General features: G+C 48.8%; 1 protein-coding gene across 1 annotated transcript in view; it reads left to right on the forward strand.

Moving 5' to 3' along the window:
• ZNF830 (zinc finger protein 830) overlaps positions 1 to 20,768 on the forward strand; it is a 612,967-nt gene that overhangs the window by 276,910 nt on the left and 315,289 nt on the right. Inside the window, exon 5 of the mRNA XM_069620545.1 lies at positions 5,715 to 5,959. Coding sequence (XP_069476646.1) covers positions 5,715 to 5,959 — 245 coding nt within the window. The remainder of the gene's footprint in view (positions 1 to 5,714; positions 5,960 to 20,768) is intronic.

A 20,768-nucleotide genomic window follows, 5' to 3' on the forward strand; every position in this document is an offset into this window, starting at 1 on the left:
AATTCTCGACCAGGAGTCCTCTGAGATCTCCTCTCCTGCCAGCTCCTCCCAGAATTTGCGGAAGGATCTCCTTCCCTGGAGGTCATACGTATTGAGGATTTTGTATATGCTAGAAACCGCCCCCTTCCTTGAGGTCGCTGTGTCTATCAGCTTTTCGAAGGGGGTTAGGTGCCTACTCAGACTGGTGCCCCACGACTGATCACACAATATACCTTTCAAACGGAGGTACTCAAAGACGGATAGGGATCCCTGGCCGAGTGTGTCTCTCAGTTCTTCATAGGGCAAGAATTTGCCTTCCCTGAACAGCTGGCCCGCCCATTCCAGACCTTTATCCGACCAGGTTTGTGAGAATCTGAACCCTTTGCTACCCAGGTTAAGGGGGTGCCCCCAGAGGGAAGACATCGGGGATGGCCATGTAGTGAGATGCGCCGTCTGAGGGCCCTCCTTCCAGATGTCCCACAGGACTCCCAAGGTCGGGTGAGCCCTCAGGTGTCCCGGGATCGCTCTCCGCGGGGCCCACAGGAGGTCTCGCACCTTCAGGGGATGGGTGTCCATGTCCTCCAGATACGACCAGTATGTCCCCATTCCCTCCTTCATGTGCTCCAGGAGCACTCTCAGCTGGGCCGCCCGAAAGTACAGGCCGAAGTCCGGCAGACCGAACCCTCCCTCCTCCCTGGGCAGCGTCAGCGTAGTCCTCCGGGTCCTCGGGGTTTTCCCCTGCCAAATAAAGTCCCTGGTGGAGTTCTGTAACACCCTGAAAGTCTGCTGCGGGACGCCAGTTGGGAGTGCCGTGAAGAGGTACAGGAGCCGTGGCAGTACATTCATTTTAACCGCCGTCATCCTGCCATACCAGGAGAGGATCATCCTTCCCCACCTCCTTAAATCTGATGTGATCCCTTCTATTATGGGGTCATAGTTCGCGGTGGCCAGTCTAGTTAAATCCCGTGTAAGGAGAACCCCCAGGTATCGAATTTCAGCCTTCCCCACTGCAATCCCATGGAGTCTATTCAGGGGGTCTAGCCCCGGGTCTCGGGGTCTCATGGGGAGCAGGACCGATTTCGAGGCGTTAATCTTCAGGCCCGAAAAGCGACCAAATTCCGTTATCAGGTCCAGCAGGGGGGGGAGTGAGGAGCAGGGGTCCACCAGGTAGACCAAAATATCATCTGCAAACAAGGAAAGTTTAAATTCCACCTCCCCCCTGCTGATCCCCCTAATTCCTGGGTGGGCTCTGATCCCCCTCCCTTTTTAATAACTTATCAGAGTGCCATCTTATGTTAAGCACTCACCTCTGTCTGAAAATAAGTGGTGTTTCTCATTAAGACTTGTCTAATAAGTAATTAGGTATATATATATATATATATTAGTGACTTTGTATTGAATTTACTTACCTCTTTGTGCTAGTGTAATTTACAAGTGTGTCTTTAAATAAATTATATACTTTTACACCAAAGCTCTGGTCAGTGTTTGCTTGTGCTACTGTATCTATTGTGTATACTCTATATACTGCCTAACTCATCTTGAGAGAAGTCTGACTGCTCAGCCACAGCTACCAGGTAAAGCTGGGTGGTACAGACTGCTACTAATTGGGTTTACTGCCAACCACCTGTAGTCCTAAATCTTTTGCAAGGGTCCCTAAGGGAACTGCACAGGTTTCTGCCTAACATGTCCTAAGAGGAATTTCCCTGCTGTAAGGAAGGCATGGTATCAACAGTACGACAGACACAAGTGACCACAGTTCAAGAGTGTTTATTGCACTTTAAAAAAAAAAGGTTTGAAAAACGTCTATCTAATCCCAAATCTAAAGATGGGAGCAAGCTACGACCATCAAATAATAATGCAGTCCTCGTGGTGTCTTATCAAAATAAAAGGGCCTTTACTAATAAACCTATTGCCAATCCTTACCTCGAAATTTAAGTAGTGTGGGAAACAATGTTATGTAAAAACATTTTCAAGAAATATTGTGTCAGGATATTCAGGCTGTTTGCCTCCCTTCCCCAGATTTTCAGCACAGGACAAGGCGACGCACTGGAGCTTAGCACTGTCTCTTGCTTCTGTAGCACAATGGTGCAGTTCAAATATCAGCATCAGGGCTTTCTGTGAGCAAGTCTCTTTACCTTTCAAACTCTCTTCTTTCAGAGGGCCTGATGCGACAAACAAACAAGTTATTTTGCTCCCAGGATGTCTCACATACTCAATTTCTCAGGTGATATGCTATTTACCTCAGATACCCCTCAGCCAGGCTCAGATCCTCTTTATCACAATGTTCGTTGGATTTTCTTGTATGCAATTTCTCGGGTGCTTCACGTTTCACCCAGGATCCCTGTTTGCGGGGCTCAGATCCGTTTCTACACAATGTTCAGTCTACCTCTGCCAGGCTCGGACCAATTTCAACACAAACTTGCTTTATCCAAAAGCTCACAGCTGATCTCCCTCGTTCAGGCTCGGACCAACTTCATCTACTTTTATCATCAACTTTACTCTATGAACATCGAATACTTTTGATTGTGCACACATTTTTGCATCACCCGTTGCAGGCCCACTTTGATTCACAATCCTTTGTCATTCTTTCACTTTTGCCTCCTCAGTTGGATACCTTAGAGACTTTCAAATAAGCATGCACGCTGTGCCGGACCACTCTGTCTATCGTATCTTGGTTTCAAAGTTCAGTCACAGATCTTTTGTAAATGTTACTTGCGTTGGTTATCACATGCGCTTCATACACTGCGTCAGCGTTCACCATACAATGTTGCTGCTTGCAACCGGCTTCAACACAGACCGTCTGGTATCTGCCTCTGCAACTCACCGGCTATGTTGATTTCACTGGTGCTGATTCCTTGTAGGATACAAGGACAGTACTACAGCACTGCCTTGATTATCGACTCAGGAGAGCCTCAGGTATCTCCGACAAACAATGCAGGTTTCTTCAGCCTGGTTCCCTGGTCTAGCACTTGCTATTCTCGAGGTTTTGTGAAAGTAACGGTTCTTCGTCGAAAAGGTCAAGGGCACTTCTGTTTTGCTGTCTTTCGCCTCATATTAAACTGACATCTTTTAACTGCTGCTTCTACGTGTGCTTTGCCTCGCTCAGCGGGTGCTCTCGTGCTCTGCATTTTATCTGTGTGGGAAAATGTAATGGAAGTCAGGTGTGTGTGATGGTCAGTAATTGCCTGACCCTGCCTGACTATCGTATTGGGACATGTCGGGTTTACGGCTCAGATGTTAGTCAGTTTTCTCTCATAGCAAGCTATGTGCGAGAAACTTTTTCTGTTGTGACAGGGGATGCGGGGAGTTGAGTTCCTAAGTATCCTACCTGGTAGGATGGGGTAATGGTGTTACAGGGAAGGGGATACCGTGTCGCACCATCCAGTGTCCCACTCCCCGAAGACCCCTCACCCGGGTGATCCTCACAAACTGGTCCAGCCTCAGGAACTGGATCCAAAAGCGATGGCCGTGTCCTTGCCACCTGGATGACCGATCCGCTGGGACTAGCGGGTGAGACACCTTCAGGTTTCTCACACTAACGAAAACTAAGGATTTGTCTGTGTAAAAATGTCCAAACAAAAACTGTCCTGTGTCCAAAGTTCTATTCTGACCCTCACACTATTAACTTAACTCTAAGGTGAAAAGGAAAATGTCTTTAAACTTGGGTGGTTTAGAAAAGTGTGCATAAAGGGAGAACATATGTTCTTAATGGATAAAGGTCCTTGCTCCTGAGGGTGGTTCCCTTCCCCTGGATTCTTCTTTATTCTGTGAGGTATTATAAACAAACAGTTCTTTATGCTTCTTAGCCAATTGCAACACGTGCACACAAACTGTCTGGTTTCTTGGTTTCTTTCCGGACGCCTAGTATGTCTTCCTGGTAGGTTATGTTGCTCCTTCTCTTTGCCTGGTATACTTTCCTGCCCAGGCTTTTGGTTTTCACTCACTTGTGACTGCCTGGTACACTGTCCTGCCAGGTCTTCTGGTCATTTGGGCTGGTTTAACCAAAATTAAATACAAAAAATACAAATGCAAATATATTTTCCTGCCTGTACTTCTAATTCACACACTTGAAATTGCGTGGTATACTCTCCTGCCGGGCTTTTGGTTTCCACACATTTGTGACTGCCTGGTGTACTCTCCTGCCAGGATCTTTGTTCATTCAGGGTCCTCGCCTGCTTCCGTAGTTGCTTATATATTGTGTTGGATAATGCATCCTTCTAATATATTATCCTCTCTCTGTTTTTCATATTTTGACACTGTGCATTCACCCATTAGCAAAGGGTTTGTTTGTAACTTCATTCCCCTTTTTTCAATATGTCCATTCTTTTCCTTTCTTTAAATTAGGTTATTCACAACGGTTTAACTCTGCATGCTTGCAAATACGCTCCAGTGTCCCTGCTGCTTCTGGGTGGATTTACAGGGAGGTGTGACTCCCTCTTGCCAGCCCTCACAGCAGTTGTCCCTCATTTTCTGCTTGGGCTGCTTAAATTCCCTGGTCACAGGTGCATGCCAGAAAACAATAGAGTGCTGGCTGAGTTTGTAGTCCTTTACTCAACATTAATCCATACCTCTTCCTATTATCTCAAAATCTGGGAAAAGAAGTCCATTGTGGTCAATTGACTCAAGCTATTCAGATAGGCATTTTTACAGGCTTTTAATGACAAGCCAGTTCTGGTTGCTTGATAAGGCAGACTCAAGTTGGAAGGTTGGTCCATGGATCTGGGGAAAAGGTTTTCCCTGCTCTTCATAGGAAAGGTCATACATCTAGTCCAATAGGTAATGAGGGTTTCAGTAATGGGAAGGTTATTTACAAGGAAAAATGGGGGATACCATCTGTCATCCGATGAAGCCTTGACATCTCCCCAGAGGCTGTCTCCTCCCATGTGATTCTCCCTCATATAGCCGCCCCTAGGGGCAGGATCATGTAGCGGCTGCTTACCCCTGGCCACATGGAGGAGGCCCCAAGGGTGTTGACCTTGGTGAGAGCCTCAAAATAATGCCTGCAATTCCAAAGCTCTGATACTCCCCAATTTCTTTTAAACAATTAGATGTTCCAATAATCAGCAACTCCGTTTTATCATCGTTCAGGGCAAGATAGTTGTGAGCCATCCAGCTTTGGGTATCAGTATAAATGTCATTAAGCACAGTGTCCTTCCCATGATCACCCGACAATTGAAACAAAATCTTGGTGTCATAGTTAGTATAAAAAATACCTTTCTCATCCAGCATATCAAATAGAGGTTTTATAAAAACATTACAAACATACACAATGTAACAAACCCTTGTTTATCTACCAGTTCTGATGCCCACCTTTCTGTAGACCTATGCCATATTTTGAAAGAAAAATGATTCCAGTCTTCCTCTAACTTGTTCTCCAGCCCAGCCATATTCCAACTTCCTAAAAGGTTATCTATCTGTAATAAAATTAATTTTCTCTGTTGCATTAATATATGTAAAGAAAACATGTTTAGTAATATATTGTCCCTTATTGTACATTGTTACATTGCACCCTGCTCGCCTCTTCGGAATATATCCTTCGCTGCTCTGCTATGTCTGTTATCTTGCATTTGTCTAGCACCTACTGCCATAGTTCCTGGCATTTAAGCGCGTAATGGAGAGAGAAGCCTTGCAACCTATGTGTGGATTGATCTTCCTGAACCCTATATTTGCAGTCTAGAAAAAATGTTTTTAACAGTCAGCCCGACTAACTACCAACATTTGATTGCATGCTTTAGGTTACCCACAGATTTCTTTGAAAAGCCAGGAGCAGCTGCTCCTATAGTTCCCACTTCGAAGGGTCCACGTTTGTTGGCAACAGACTATGGTGATGATGATGATGACGACGAGACTGATGAGGAGGAGCAGGAAGTGAAGGACAATGGTGATGGCACCAGTAACCAAGTTGGTTCCTCTTCTGTTGCTAAGTCTACAGACCTACCAGCACCAGTACAGATGAACATAGATCCTGCTATACCTCCAGGTAGGCGGAACAATGGTTCACGTAAACTATACCATGTTCATATTATCCAAGGTCCTTTGAATATTTTCTTTGAGATGACATTGTCTAATACACTTCTTCCAACTGTAGCATTTGCAGAAGGTTTGGCTACTGAAGAAGTTTACTATGTGGCGCTTTTCTTTTTTTTATATACTTCACATTTGTTCTTCCTTACACGCTAGTAACACAGCATACTCTTTAACACCATATTCAAGTGTGTTTAACCACTTGATTCAACACTTCTGTGGCGTTTGATTTTCGTTGGCACTATATTTTAAACGAGAACATTTAATAGCTGAACCATGTCACTGATCATAAGAATTCAGTTTATTAGGAATCTCATTAAATACATTGTATTCCCATGCTTAACCTGAAAGAATGTTTCACCAAACTATATATCAATGACGCCAAAAAAATGTTAAGTACTATTTTATTAAATTTATTGCACGTAGGTGGATATCTTTCATTTAGTAGAAGGCTCATGCTGACCCTCATCCAACACATGTAAATCTTATGCAATGGGGTCAAGTGAGCATTTCAAAGTTGCCTGTTCACCCGGATATTGAAGACACGTTCTTGCTCTCGAAGCAGTATGTCTGTCTGTTAGGTAGAAACAATGGCCCTTTGAGCAAGACTGTGGCTCAGTGATTGAGGGAATGTCACGGGAGAGAACAGACAAGTAAGTTTGCCTTTTTAAGACCTAATTGTAGATTGGAGCCAAGGGGTAAACAGACTGGGAATACAGCAGCAACACCCTTCTTTTCAAGTTCATTTGCTACTTTTGACGCTATCCTTTATTGTTTTAACCTGCAATCCCATGTTCTCTTACTTTCCCCTCCTACAATAATGCCCATGCTCTGCTTGGTTTGCTTTGGTGCTTCCTAATGCCAGATAGCACCAGGAGTCTCATGTTAACACAAAAATGAATTATTTAAAGGAAATCTGCTTTTTAATTTTTGTCCATAGATTATGATTTAGTGCTGCCTACTTGAGCAAAAAAACCTAGGTCCCGGAGTGTGGAGAGAGGGATGGAGGGGTAGAGGGGGGGGGGTGAAATCGTGTTTCCGGATGAATACACACCCATGTCTGTGCTCTTTGCCATCCTTCCTGCCCTCTTCAGTCATTGCAGGGCCCCCTGCATCTGGGCACATACATGCTACTTCATTACCTGTGCTGGCAATTTCTGCTGACCATTTCATTGAAAGAGGGCCAGCTGCAGCTAACACTCTTTCCATTCAATCGACCAATGTTTGAGCAGAGAGACACTATGAGAGAATGCTGTGTCTAATTCCTGTGGCCAGGCCACTCCAAGCCAAGTATTAACTTGGCTCTTTTTCAGGGAACAATGGGAGGGATATAACCTTCCCAACAGATGTCTCTGGCATGAAATACAGACTGCCATTGACTTACCTCATACAATCCCGAAGGCAAGTCCATTTTTAGAACCCCTGCAAGCCCTGCTCCTGCTCTGTTAAGACTACACACTCTGGCTATTTGTGAGCACCCGGTGGAAACCTAGTACAAGGGCAGTACAATCTGATGCATTGTACTGAAACCACGAAGATAGATCATGTCCCTAACATTCTTTTAATATTTTTACTTTTCTGTGCCATAAATGATATCCCTTTTGCTCTGAGGTTTTAATTACTGAGTCCCAAAAGCGAAAAGGCACTTCATCGCCCCTACACCCTTTCTTCCTGTGCTACAATTAGGAAAAAAGCACTTAACGGAACTAGTAATATTTATGTAAAAGGGGTAGCTGTTAGCTGAGTGTTATTTTTTGCTAGTTTGCAAAGGTAGCGGGCGCCCCTCTCTCGACAGAACAAGGCCTGATAACCTGTTCAGTGGTTATTAACTTATTAACCACTTGAGAGTTCGCAGCCACTGCTTTTACTCACAGGTTATCATGTCTGTTCTTGCGAGAGAGGGGCGCCCGCTACCTTTGTAATATTATTTTTTGCTAGTGTGTGTTGTGATTGTGTGATCAGTAATACGTTTTCTTTTCTAATCCAAGCAGTAAGGATTGTGATTCTCTCACTGTGGGACAAGCAATTGAAAGTAATTGTGCATACAATATTATGATCCTCTAGATTTGACTTTGTGGGTATCACTGATCCCACGCTTACCTGATGTTTATTGCGCCACCTGCTGCACTAGCCGCAGTTGTTTTCACCGCCTAGTGGCCTGTGAGTTCAGTAGTTCCAGCGAACTGCAGTTCCCGGCAACACCGGCTCTCTAATACACGTCGGTAGCACGTTGGCCCGTTTGGAGATGCCGGTTGTCGCCGGTTTTCGTCCGGTTTGATTCCGGTAGTTTCAAGCTCCTCCTACTCCAGATGACCTTTCCGATACTGCGCTCATTTTTCTCTGGGCCATTATGAGAGACATACACGCCCTAATCGCCGAACTACGCTCGGTGTCCACTGCATTCATGAGTCAATTCTGATCTACTGCGTTACAAACGTGCAGCAATATTGAAAAAATGCAATCCTCTTGATTTCTCGTCCATCAATACTGCTGTCTGTCCCAGGCCCAACACCATGCCCTTAGTCTCTGTCAACATTAGTGCTACAAATAACGGTTTCTCACTGCCTTCTCCCATCCCAACTATCGGCATGGCATGCAGGCATGAGGGTGGAGTCGGATGGGCTCCTGACCCTACTCTCTCAGCTCCTGTCACTCAGACTTAAAGCCTAGTGCCTTCTAACACCAGGCCGGACACAAATGCCAACCAGAATGCATCTTCAAACAACCTTGACAAGCAGAAAGCTGCCCAGAAGATGTCATCCATCGGCCCCTTAAGCTTCTCTCTTCTTAACCCGCGCTCTATCAGGCAGCATGGGGTTGAAGTTGAGGACCTACTCACGAACTCTAATCCAGACTTTCTCACCATAACCAAGTCTTGGCTTAGTGAAACTACCCCATCAGAGGCCACTTTAGCGATCCCTCAAAACTATCAGATTTTTCGTGATGACCGTGGGAATAAAAGAGGGGGGGGGGGTTGCCCTACTGTTTAAAGTCCAGCTGCACTGCCATCTTTTGCCCCATGACTCACCAGATGACTGCGCGAGCTTGGTGGCAAAACTGCAAATCAATGATAACGTTCCTCTCACCATTGTGGTCATCTATGGACCCCCTAGACGTTTTCCTCTTTGAGGAACAGGTCATGAACCTCCTGAACAAAATCACCAGTGTTAACTCCCCTATTGTTGTACTGGGGGATTTCACTATTTGGCCCGATGTGCCTACAGATAAAACTGCCTTCTCCCTACTCTCTGCCCTGGATTCTGTAGGGTTCTCCAAATGGGTTGAAGGTCCTACCCACTTTGGGGGGCTTACTCTGGACTGGGTACTGTCTCATCAAATTCCCATTACCAACCGATCAACCTCTGTCCTTGGTCCGATCATCATCATCTACTGACCTTTCCTATCACCTCCCCTGCGTCTCCTCCTAGAGTGGATTTCACCCCAGGCCTACTATTAAAACCATAAATTGGAAAAGCATTAGCTCTTGTAAGTTCCTGTGCTCTCGTGTCCGACTTCGCATCCTTGAGGACTACAACACTGCCTCTGATCTAGCCTCAGATCTTATGGAAACACTGAACATGGCCGTTGACACCCTCGTGCCCGTCAGAAGTACATGTGTGAAACCCAAACCCACAACTGCAGTTGGTTCAATGAGGCCATTCTCAACCTCGGACACCAAGCGGGCAGCTGAAAGAGAAAGGCGTAAAAGTCCCTCACCAGCCTCTCTGGGCTCCTATAAACTTTCAGTGAAGAATTTTAAGGCTGCCATTGTCTCGTCCAAAACCCATTCTAATAACAGGATAACACCGGCGAAGTCAAGATCAAAGGAGCTATTCACGAACTTGGGAGAATTTAAGGGTAAACCCTGCATCAAAACCGTCCCTTCTAAAGATTCCACTTAGTGCCAAGAAATCCATGATACCTTTGTTTCACCTACACTTCTATTAAAGATCAAATGTAGTCTCACAGCTCCTTAGGGGGCCTCTCGGAGGTGGTTGTACATCCCACCTCCTCCCTTGTCAAGGTGCGACCAGCCTTCGAAGGAAGCTCAAAATCACCCAGATTGTAGCCAGCATAAAGCCTACCTCACGCAAGAGTGACACCTGCCCGTCCAGGCTACTAATAGGCTGCATGGATGTTTTAGGCCCCTGGGTGACGAAATTGGTCAACCTCTGTTAGGGAGAATTCTCTGTTTAGGCTGAATTTCCCTACCTAGTGAGTCCCCCAGCAGCTTTGCTGGATTTCTGGGGTTTCTTTTTTCTCCTGCCAGGAGTGAGACTTTTTTTTTTCCTCACTCTTGGGCATGTTTGAAGTGTGTTTCTTTGGTTTACCTTGTGTTGAATGGGCTATGGGGTCTTTTACCCCATAGGGCCTCATGTGGTTTTTTGATATGGGTTACACAGCACCCTCCGTGCAGTAACCCAGGGGTGTCCTAGGGACTCCCCAACATAGACTCCATACCCTGGGACTGACTACTGTCTCCCAGGGCATGTAAAGTCACCAAAGACTTTACTAGTCTTAAATCCTGAACAGAACCAGTACAAACCATCATATTGTGGACGTACTGGCTGGGGCAATTCGATTGCCCCAGGGTCTGTTAGTCGAGGGGGCACGTCTCCGTCCCCCCTGATCGAGTTTTGGCTGGTGGCAGTGGAAACTACTTTTTATATTCGACCGCGAATATTTTCCTATGGGATTTCCCATTGTTTTAGGCTAACACATTTATTTATTTATTTACGGTAGCCTCAAACATACCGCCGGTTTATATATTTATTATTATAACTCCGGTTGGGATTTTTTGCCAAAACTTGACCCTAAAATGGCGTTGGCATTCGCCTCTGTAACTCTGACCCAAAGTGGAGCCCTTTGTCCCACTTTTGGCGGGCTTCTCCACAGAAGCCCTCCAAAGTGGCGCCACTCTGTCTGGGGTACTTAGGAGGGGTGGAGGGGGATTTAGGCACCCTGGACTGAGTTACCTAGGTAACTCAAGTCGCACTCCGTCCTGATTGGCCCAAGTGGTGAGCCGGCCGGCTCACCACTTAGCGTGTTTGAGTGACAGCTAGGCTGGGTGAATGGGGGTTTGCTGCATAAAAGCAGGGCTTTGGGGACTGGAACTTTAGAAGTCGCCACAGGACCTAAGAATCCAACGAGGGAAGAGCTGAGCCGACCTGCTACGACGACACCGCCGGTGGAGCCCTGCTGAACCGTCTCACCACTTTTCCCGACGACCGAGGAGAACTCTTAACGGAGTGGCTCCTTCCCTTGACTGGTGGGGACAACCAGTTTTCACCTTCTTTCCGCTTCTTCGAGGTATCTCGTGGCCGCCTTGCCAGTGCCAAGCACCCCGGCAACCGGAATACCCCCACTTTTACCACAACCGCGAAAGTCGGTACAACCCTTTAACCGGAGGACTCCGCGGCTGGTTTCTTCCCGGGCAGTGCAACGACCTTCTTCTTCTGCTCTTCAGCGAGATCTTCTTCTCCCCTGACCGACGTCGAGCCTTGCTGCCACTGCCTGGAACAACTGCCACCGCTGGAGGATCCTTCCCGTTTAAGGTACCCTGTTCCGCCTGGCTTCCCTTGCCACCGATTGTACGGGGTAGTTTTAGCCCCCGGCTTTCGAACCTGGGACCGCCTGGGACACCTTGGCTAAACTTTCTAAGCCTCTCTAAACTCTTTTCCGAACTCTTTTGCAAGACTCTGAATCCCTAATAACTGTGTGATCTTGGGCACGTTTTCGCTCTGTCTACTCTAAGAGTGGGCCCTGCCTAGTGACTTTTGCTCACCTGTGACTTTGTGCTTCCCTGAACTTGCTGAAAGTGTTCTTGACCTTAGAGTGGTGTGTTTAGCCTATTTCTGCTCTCTCTTCCTCCCTTCTTAAAAAAAACCTACTAGAGGGTCATCTGAAGTTAAGCACTCACCTCTGTTTGAATTATGTGGTGTTAACCAAGAGTTGTCTAGTTAGGAACAAGGGTTGGGACTGTTTTTCATATAACTATGTTTGGAGTGTTTTACTATATATTGCTAGCGTGTTTTCAACTTGTGTGTTCTTAAAATAAATCACTATATACTTTTGAAACCAAGCTCTGGTCAGTGTTTGCTTGTGCTATTGTGTCTGAGTACATATTGTGTATACTTTGCATACTGCCTAAATATTCTTGAGGGAAGTCTGACTGCTCAGCCACAGCTACCAGAAAAATCTGGGTGGTACAGACTGCTACCAAGTGGGTGTACTGCTATACCTGTAGTCCTAAATCGTTTGCAGTGTTCCCCAAGGGAACTGCAGAGGTTTCTGCCTAACAACCTCTTTTCCCGAACGGTGCATTCTGCCTCTTCTTAAAGAGGCTTGGATTACCCCTCTACTAAAGAAAATCACGACCCCATGCTTGCCAGAAATTATCGTCCCATCACCAATGCGCCCTTCCTTCTTAAAACATTGGATTGGGTGGCATATCGCCAGTTTCAGAAATTCATCGAAGACCATAACAACCTCGGACCGCAGCAATTGTGTTTTAGAGCTAGACATAGCACAGAGACCGGCATGCTTGATTTAAAATCCACTCTCCTGATGTTATTTTATCTTTCTGCTGCCTTTGACCTGATTGGCCATGCTCTACTGGTGACCAGGTGAGAGTCCGGGGCGGGCTCCTCTGGGTTGTGTGAGGGAGAAATTGTACCGCACGTAGACAATGACGCAAGAGCTGCACAATTCAAAACTTTTAGTGATGGTTTAAAAGGGGTTGGAAAATTCCTGTCTTGCCCTATAACTAAGATGGGAGTATTCTCGACCATCAAACAAAAAAAAAAATACATTCCTGGTCAGTCCTTAGTCAAAATAAGACAGCCTATACTAATAAACCTATTGCCTGCCCTCTTTCTAATACAAAACATGTGTAAAGGGAATGTGTAATACAAAAAGGAAAATCAGTGTTCAAAAGAAATGTCAGTATGGCTGAGTAAATTCCCTTCCCCACGTTTTGTAGCACGGGGTGAGGTGGCACACTTGCACCTTGCGACACTCTGGCTTTGGCCACAAGGATACAGTTCATTTTAAAGTTCAACAAAAGTTTTTCCTTCGGGGTACCACAATTCAATAGATGTTTCCATCCGTCGTGCTCAAACCTTTCAATAACATTTTGTGGGGATTCCCTTCCCCAAACTTCAATCACACCATCGTAGGCTCCCCTCCGTCAAGCCTCCTTTCACTTTCGAAATTGCAAGGCTTTTGCTCTTAAATCAGCATGACCACTTTGACTTCAAACGTCACTTTTTCTCTCGTACATCAAGGCCTCTTAGTAAATGTAGTTTTGAGCACAGTACTCATTTCAAAGTTCAAAGATATTTCTCACATCCAGGTCTTCCTCTGCCGGGGTCAAACCTAATCTCGCAACCAGGTTTCCCTCTGCCGGGATCAAACCTAATCTCACATCCAGGTTTCCCCTTTGCCGGGATCAAACCTAACAGTTCAAATCTTTCATCTCACTTTCTTTCTCTTCCCATGGCTTCTACCGCATCAGACATGTCACAGACACTTTCGATTGGGCAATCTTTTTACGCCGGACCACTGTTAATTTTTAACTTTAATTTACAGCTGTTTACAATGCTTTGCCTTCTCTCGTGTCTTATCGGCACATGCGCAACCTTCATGCATTGGATACTGTTGCCATCACGTTGCATACTCTTACGTCCCTTCCCCTTTCCTCCATACTGCATGGGCTTCCCTCGTGAGGGACGGGAGACAGAACCTTTTTCAGCAGAAAAATCTACTTCCCTCTAGATTTAGAGGCGCAGACCTGGGAGCATGCGCTGCACTGACTCCGCCCTCCAGCGCCACACCTCAGTCCCCTTTTCCGTGCCGATGAGAACGGGTTGAATTCACCAGCACTCCTGGGTTTGGCTTAGGCCATGTAATTCCACGCGCAGGTTCTTCCATCTTCTTTTGTCTTTTTGTTCAATAGGTACTTGGTCCTCAGACGCCACAGCTCCTCCCTGGCGCATGTCGACTTCGACAGGGTTCAGCAAGTGCCCATCCTGCAATGGTCCTTTTCCAACTTCAGACCCCCACGCCCTCTGCCTACGGTGCCTTGGCCCAGACCACGTTTTGCAAGCCTGATCGGTGTTCGGCTCGCTGTCCTTGAAAGCACTGAAGAGCAGACTAGCCAGGTGGAGGGAGCTCTTTCAGCTGTCTCCTTCTGAGGACCTCAAGAGTTTCGTGAGATGTTCCAGGCCAGAGGTAGGGCTTATATTTACATCCGCACCTCGCAAGGGAGACTCCTTCCCAGGGACTCTCCTACGTGGGAGGGACCAGTCGGGTCCTTTTACCAACTCGCGCACTGAGACTGTCACAGCTATCGGGCTGAGGGGTCCTCGGATCCTCCCGGTGTCAGGGTTCAGTGGCTGCTAGGCTCTATTACCGGGCTTGCGCCTGAGGGGCTCAGCCCTTGTACCGGCATCATGGCTGAAGGCATGGCCCTGTTACCAGCAGTAAGTCCGAGGGGATGCCTGAACGCAGCTCTAACGACCCCCAGGTTGAGGTTGGTACACTTACCGGGCACGTGCCCGAGGAGCAGGGCAAGTCGCGTGCCTCACACATGAGACTTGGCAGAGGCTGGCCCAAGCGAGCCGAGCAACACATCACAGCCACGTTGTAGGCAGGTCAACAAAATGGCCGACGTGCCAGAAAAGGACACCCGTTCGACACCTCTGCATGACTTTGGTGAAGAACGAGTTTCAAGGTGGGACTGGCATCAACCAGGTACGTGGCCTACGGCCTACCCTTCTTATGTGCAAGGCTGTTTTCCTTTGCGTCCATATGTGCAGGGTCGGCAGCGGCCTCAGTTGCCTCTAGTAACCCCCTCAGTGCCCTCCTCCTCCTCTTCGACCAGCGAGGACCGGATCTTTGAGAGGTTCCTCGGCCTCATGAAGTCTCCAGATATGGGGGCTATCATCAAGGACGCCGCAGTCAGGGAAGTCCTTCCCGCTATGCTAGCGCACCACAGAGGCCTCCGCCGATGCCTCTGACCCCGGTGCAGCCGGCTCCTCAGCCTACTCCACAGGCGGTTCCATACCAGCCTCTTCCTCAGCCTCTGACGGTGGTCCCCGTGCCCCAACCTCCGGCTACGGATACTTCTCCTCCACAGGATCTCCCAGACCCTCAGGATACTGATGAGGAGGAGGATCCTGACACACCATCATCGGCCAGGGCCTTCCACGAACGTATCGCGGGCCTGACGGAATACCTGGGCCTCCGACCGCCCCAGGTCGAACAGCCGGCAGAGGGGGTCCTCGCTGAAGTCCTCACGAGGCACTCTTCTGCCAGAACGGGAATTCCACTGCAAACCCATGTAGTCTCACTCCCCAAGAAGGGTTGTCTTAAACCTTACTCTGTTCAGCCAGTCAACCGTCGCCTGGACGCCAAGTACAGGCAGATGGAGGGGGATACACTCTTGCTCTCCTCCCAGCCTCAGCCACACTCCTCGGTGATCGCTGCGGCATCACCGTACTCCAAACCTCAGTCGTCCTCGTCTTCATCGACGGCGCTGTTAGGCAAGGAGGAGAAAACCTTGGAGGCATACGGTAAAAAGCTGTATTCCAATGCTTCCTTGCACCTGCGACGGGCCAATGCAGATGCCATGCTGGCAGCCGCTAACCAGAGATTATGGCCGTAAATTGCTGACTTCCACCCGGAACTCCCCACCCAAAGGCATTCACGTTTCAAGGCGGGGCTAGCCGAGGCCAAGCTTGTGGCGCAGGATATCATGGAGTCCACGCTGGCACACATCGATACCGCTGGACGGCCATCTGTATTGCCACGGACATGAGAAGGATGGCCTGGCTCCGGGCAACCAAGTTCAACCCGGATGTCCAGGAACGTATTCTAGATCTGCCCTTCGAGGGCAGTGACCTCTTCCACTCCAGCACAGACGAAGAGCTGGACAAAAAGAAGAATAGCTCTCAGACAGCTAAGTCTTTATCCATTCTGACAGAGGCCATGCCCAAAGCGTACTCCGTCTCAGCAACGCTCGGATAAGGGTCGCTCATCTGGAGGCGCAAGCATCAAAAAAGGGGGGGGCAAGGGCTTTTTCCAGTCCCCCTCCCCATCCTCCGCCTCTGCCTCTGAGGGTAACAAGTCATGACAGACCCACTCGGGTCCATGTGTCGCCAATAGGGGGGCAGGCTTGCTCTTCACGCACACTTCTGGCAAGAGAACTTTGCGGATCCGCAAGTTGAGACAGCAACTCTTTTGGCAGAGATTGGGTCGATCGTCCTGAGCCAGGCCATAGAGAAAGTCCCAGCTTCCGAGCAGGGATCGGGCTTCTACTCCAGGATCTTCGCCATTCAGAGAAAGAACCAGGCTGGCCTGAGAGTTGTACTGGACCTTTCCAACCTAAACCTCTCCTTACCTCTCCAGAGGTTCAAGATGGTGATGCCAGCTTTTAATGCGGAGACACTATGCAGGGGAGACAGGATCTGCTCCCTGGATCTGAAGGACGCCTATCTGCACGTCCCGATCTGGCAACCCCATCTGTCTTTCCTCCGGTTCAGGATCATGGGATGCCATTTTCAGTACAAGGTCCTCCCTTTAGGCCTCAACTCTGCCCACAGTGTCTTTACCAGACTCATGAATGCGGTGGCAGCTCTCCTCCGGGCTCAGGGCCTCCATATATACCCCTACCTAGACGACTGGCTCGTCAGGGCTACATATCAGGAAGCAGTTCACCACTCCTCCCATGCACTGATGAACACACTACACGACTTGGGCTTTTCGCTCAAAAAGTCACAACTGCAACCCACACAGTCGTTGACCTTCCTGGGCCTCATCTGGGACATACGCTCCGAGATGGTCTTCCCCTCGGAGGATAAGATCTCGGCCATCAGGAGGGCCACGTCCCACTTCCTCAGCCGGGGCTCTACTTCGGCTTGGTGATACCAGCATCTACTGGGCCTCTTTGCAGCGGTACTCTTGGCTGTTCCCCACACAAGACTCATGATGAGGAGGATTCAGCTACACTTTGCAGCATCGTGGAACCAGGAGAGGGGCCTCTTAGGCCGAAATTATCAGGATCCCCATCTCTCTCCACCCGGGCCTCACATGGTGGCCCAGGGTCTGCAACCTGCGGACGGGCAAGCCCTTCCGGCCACCCGTCCCTCAGGTGAGGGCTGGGGATCCACAGTGGAGGACCTCGGTCCACGGCACGTGGACCCATCAAGAACAAGAATACCACACCAATTGGCTGGAACTGAACGCCATCTGGTTAGCGCTCAGAGCCTTCCTCCCACATATCAAGGGAAGAGTGGTCCTCATCCAGACAGACAACTCGACCAGTATGTACTACATCAACAAGCAAGGGGGGAACCAAGTCCCCTTCCCTGTGCAGACTGGCGATCGGCATGTGGGAATGGGCTTTGGATCAGCATGTGGGAATGGGCCTTGGAGAACATCTACCTCACGGCAGTACACCTTCCGGGGGAATCCAACCTGGGAGTGAACAGGCTCAGCAGGTTGGGAGCGGACAACTACGAGTGGCAGCTGAATGACTTCGTTGCACGTGAGATCTTCCACTGTTGGGGCTTCACCCAGCTGGATCTCTTTGCCACCAGGCACAACAAGAAGTGCCCCCAGTTCGCCTCCTGGCAGGGGCAGGGCTCGGGCTCCTGGTGCTCCCTGGGCGATGCCTTATGGATCCAATGGAACGGCATGTCAGCATACGTCTTCCCGCCCACTCCACTGATTCACAGAGTACTTTGCAAGTTCAAGGAGTCTCACCAGCTCAACCTCATTCTGATAGCTCCATGGTGGCCAACACGGCCATGGTTCTCGGAGCTGCTCAGCCTCTCGGCGGTCCCGCCAATCCACCTCCCGACGGGCCCAGCACACTTTCTGACACAGCAGGGGGGCAGGGTCGTCCACCCAGCCCCCCACAAGCAGGCCTTTACAGCGTGGTTCCTGAGCAGGTGACGCTCTGCCGCCTCAATCTATCCCAAGCCAACCTGGAAATCATACAGGGGGCTAGGAGCAAGGTTACCAGGGCCCAGTATAAGAGTAAATGGACCAGGTTCTGCCAATGGGCTCACTCCAAGGACATCGACCTGCTGGCTTGCTCATTGGACAACGTGCTGTCATTCTCAGCTCACCTTGCCAACACCGGCGTGCAGGTGGACACCTGCCGCACATACATTTCAGCCATTGGGGCCTACAGGAACTCGGCGGAAGTGGTCTTCTCCTCCAACCCAATCGTCAGGGGGCATTTGGCCAGGCTCGCTACCCGCCCATCAGGAAGCCATACCCCGTTTGGGATTTGAATCTGGTCTTGGGCGCCCTCGCGCACAAGCCTTTTGAGCCTATGGCGACGGCGGACATCAGGCTGGTCACCATCAAGATGGCCCTGTAAGTCGACCTCACATCCATGCCCTAGTCACCTCAGAGCCGTACACCACCTTTCACAAGGACAACATGGTCCTGCGGACCCATCCAGCATTTTTACCTAAGGTGCCATCAGCCTTTCACTTAAACAAAGAGATAGTCCTTCCTTCATTCTTTGCGGACCTGAAGGACAAGCCTCAGAGAGTTCTGCACTGCCTGGATGTCAGGCGGGCCCTGAAATTCTACCTGGACAGGACCAAGGGTTTCCGCAAGTCAGATGCCCTATTAATCACCTTTGGAGGCGCCAATGCCGGGCTGTTAGGCAGAAACCTGTGCAGTTCCCTTGGGGAACACTGCAAAAGATTTAAGACTACAGGTATAGCAGTAAACCCACTTGGTAGCAGTCCGCACCACCCAGATTTACCTGGTAGCTGTGGCTGAGCAGTCAGACTTCCCTCAAGAAGAGTTAGGCAGTATGTAAAGTATACACAATAGGTACTCAAATACAATAGCACAAGCAAACACTGACCAGAGCTTGGTTTCAAAAGTATATAGTTATTTATTTATTAAACACACATAAGTTGAAATCACTCTAGCAAAATATAGTAAAAACTCTTCAAACACAGTTATAATGAAAGCAGTTCCAACCCTTACTCCTATCTAGACAACTCTAAGTTAACACCACATAATTAAAACCGAGGTGAGCGCGTAACGTTAGATGACACTCTAGTAGGTTCAAGAAAGGGATAAAAAGAAACAGAAATGGGTTAAACACACCACTCTAAGGTCCAGAACACTTGCAATAGGCTCAAAGAAGCACAAAGTCACAGGAGAGCAAAAGTCACTAGGCAGGGCCCACTCTTAGAGTAGCCGGAGCGAAAATGTGCCCAAGATCACACTGTTATTAGGGATTCAAAGTCTTGCAAAGAGTTAGAAAGAGTTTAGAGTGGCTTAGAAAGTTTAGCCAGGGTGTCCCAGGCACTCCCAGGGTCGAAAGCCGGGGGCTAAATCTACCCCGTACAGTCGGTGGCAAGGGAAGCCAGGCGGAACACGGTACCTTAAGCGGAAAGGATCCTCCAGCGGTGGCAGTTGTTCCAGGCAGTGGCAGCAAGGCTCGACGTCGGTCAGGGGAGAAGAAGTTCTCGCTGAAGAGCAGAAGAAGAAGGTCGTTGCACTGCCCGGGAAGAAACCAGCCGCGGAGTCCTCCGGTTAAAGGGTTGTACCGACTTTCGCGGTTAGGGGTAAATGTGTGGTATTCCGGTTGCCGGGGTGCTTGGCACGGGCAAGGCGGCCACGAGATACCTCGAGAAGCGAAAAGAAGGTAAAAACTGGTTGTCCCCACCAGTCAAGGGAAGGAGCCACTCCGTTAAGAGCTCCCCTCGGTCGTCGGGAAAAGTGGTGAGACGGTTCAGCAGGGCTCCACCGGATGGTGTCGTCGAAGCAGGTCGGCTCAGCTCTTCCCTCGTCGGATTCTTGGTCCTGTGGCGACTTCTGAAGTTCCAGTCCCCAAAGCCCTGCTTTTATGCAGCAAACCCCCATTCACCCAGCCTAGCTGTCACTCAAACATGCTAAGTGGTGAGCCGGCCGGCTCACCACTTGGGCCAATCAGGACGGAGTGCGACTTGAGTTACCAAGGTAACTCAGTCCAGGGTGCCTAAATCCCCCTCCAGCCCTCCTAAGTACCCCAGACAGAGTGGCACCACTTTGGAGGGCTTCTGTGGAGAAGCCCGCCAAAAGTGGAACAAAGGGCTCCACTTTGGGTCAGAGTTACAGAGGCGAACGCCAACGCCATTTTAGAATCAAGTTTTGGTAAAAAGTCCCAACCGGAGTTATAATAATAAATATATAAACCGGCGGTATGTTTAAGGCTACCGTAAATAAATAATTAAATGTGTTAGCCTAAAACAATGGGAAATCCCATAGGGAAATATTCGCGGTCGAATATAAAAAGTAGTTTCCACTGCCACCAGCCAAAACTCGATCAGGGGGGACGGAGACGTGCCCCCTCGACTAACAGACCCTGGGGCAATCGAATTGCCCCAGCCAGTACGTCCACAATATGATGGTTTGTACTGGTTCTGTTCAGGATTCAAGACTAGCAAAGTCTTTGGTGACTTTACATGCCCTGGGAGACAGTAGTCAGTCCCAGGGTATGGAGTCTATGTTGGGGAGTCCCTAGGACACCCCTGGGTTACGGCACAGAGGGTGCTGTGTAACCCACATCACAAAAATACATGAAGCCCTATGGAGTAAAAGACCCCATAGCCCATTCAACACAAGGTTTAACCAAGAAAACACACTTCAACATGTCCAAGAGTGAGGGTAAAAGAGTCTCACTCTTGGCAGGAGAAAAAAAGAAACCCCAGAAATCCAGCAAAGCTGCTGGGGGACTCACTAGGTAG

This window comes from Ambystoma mexicanum, chromosome 5q (genome assembly GCF_040938575.1).
Source record: "Ambystoma mexicanum isolate Mex_15411 chromosome 5q, UKY_AmexF1_1, whole genome shotgun sequence".
In the NCBI taxonomy this organism is placed as follows: Eukaryota; Metazoa; Chordata; class Amphibia; order Caudata; family Ambystomatidae; genus Ambystoma; species Ambystoma mexicanum.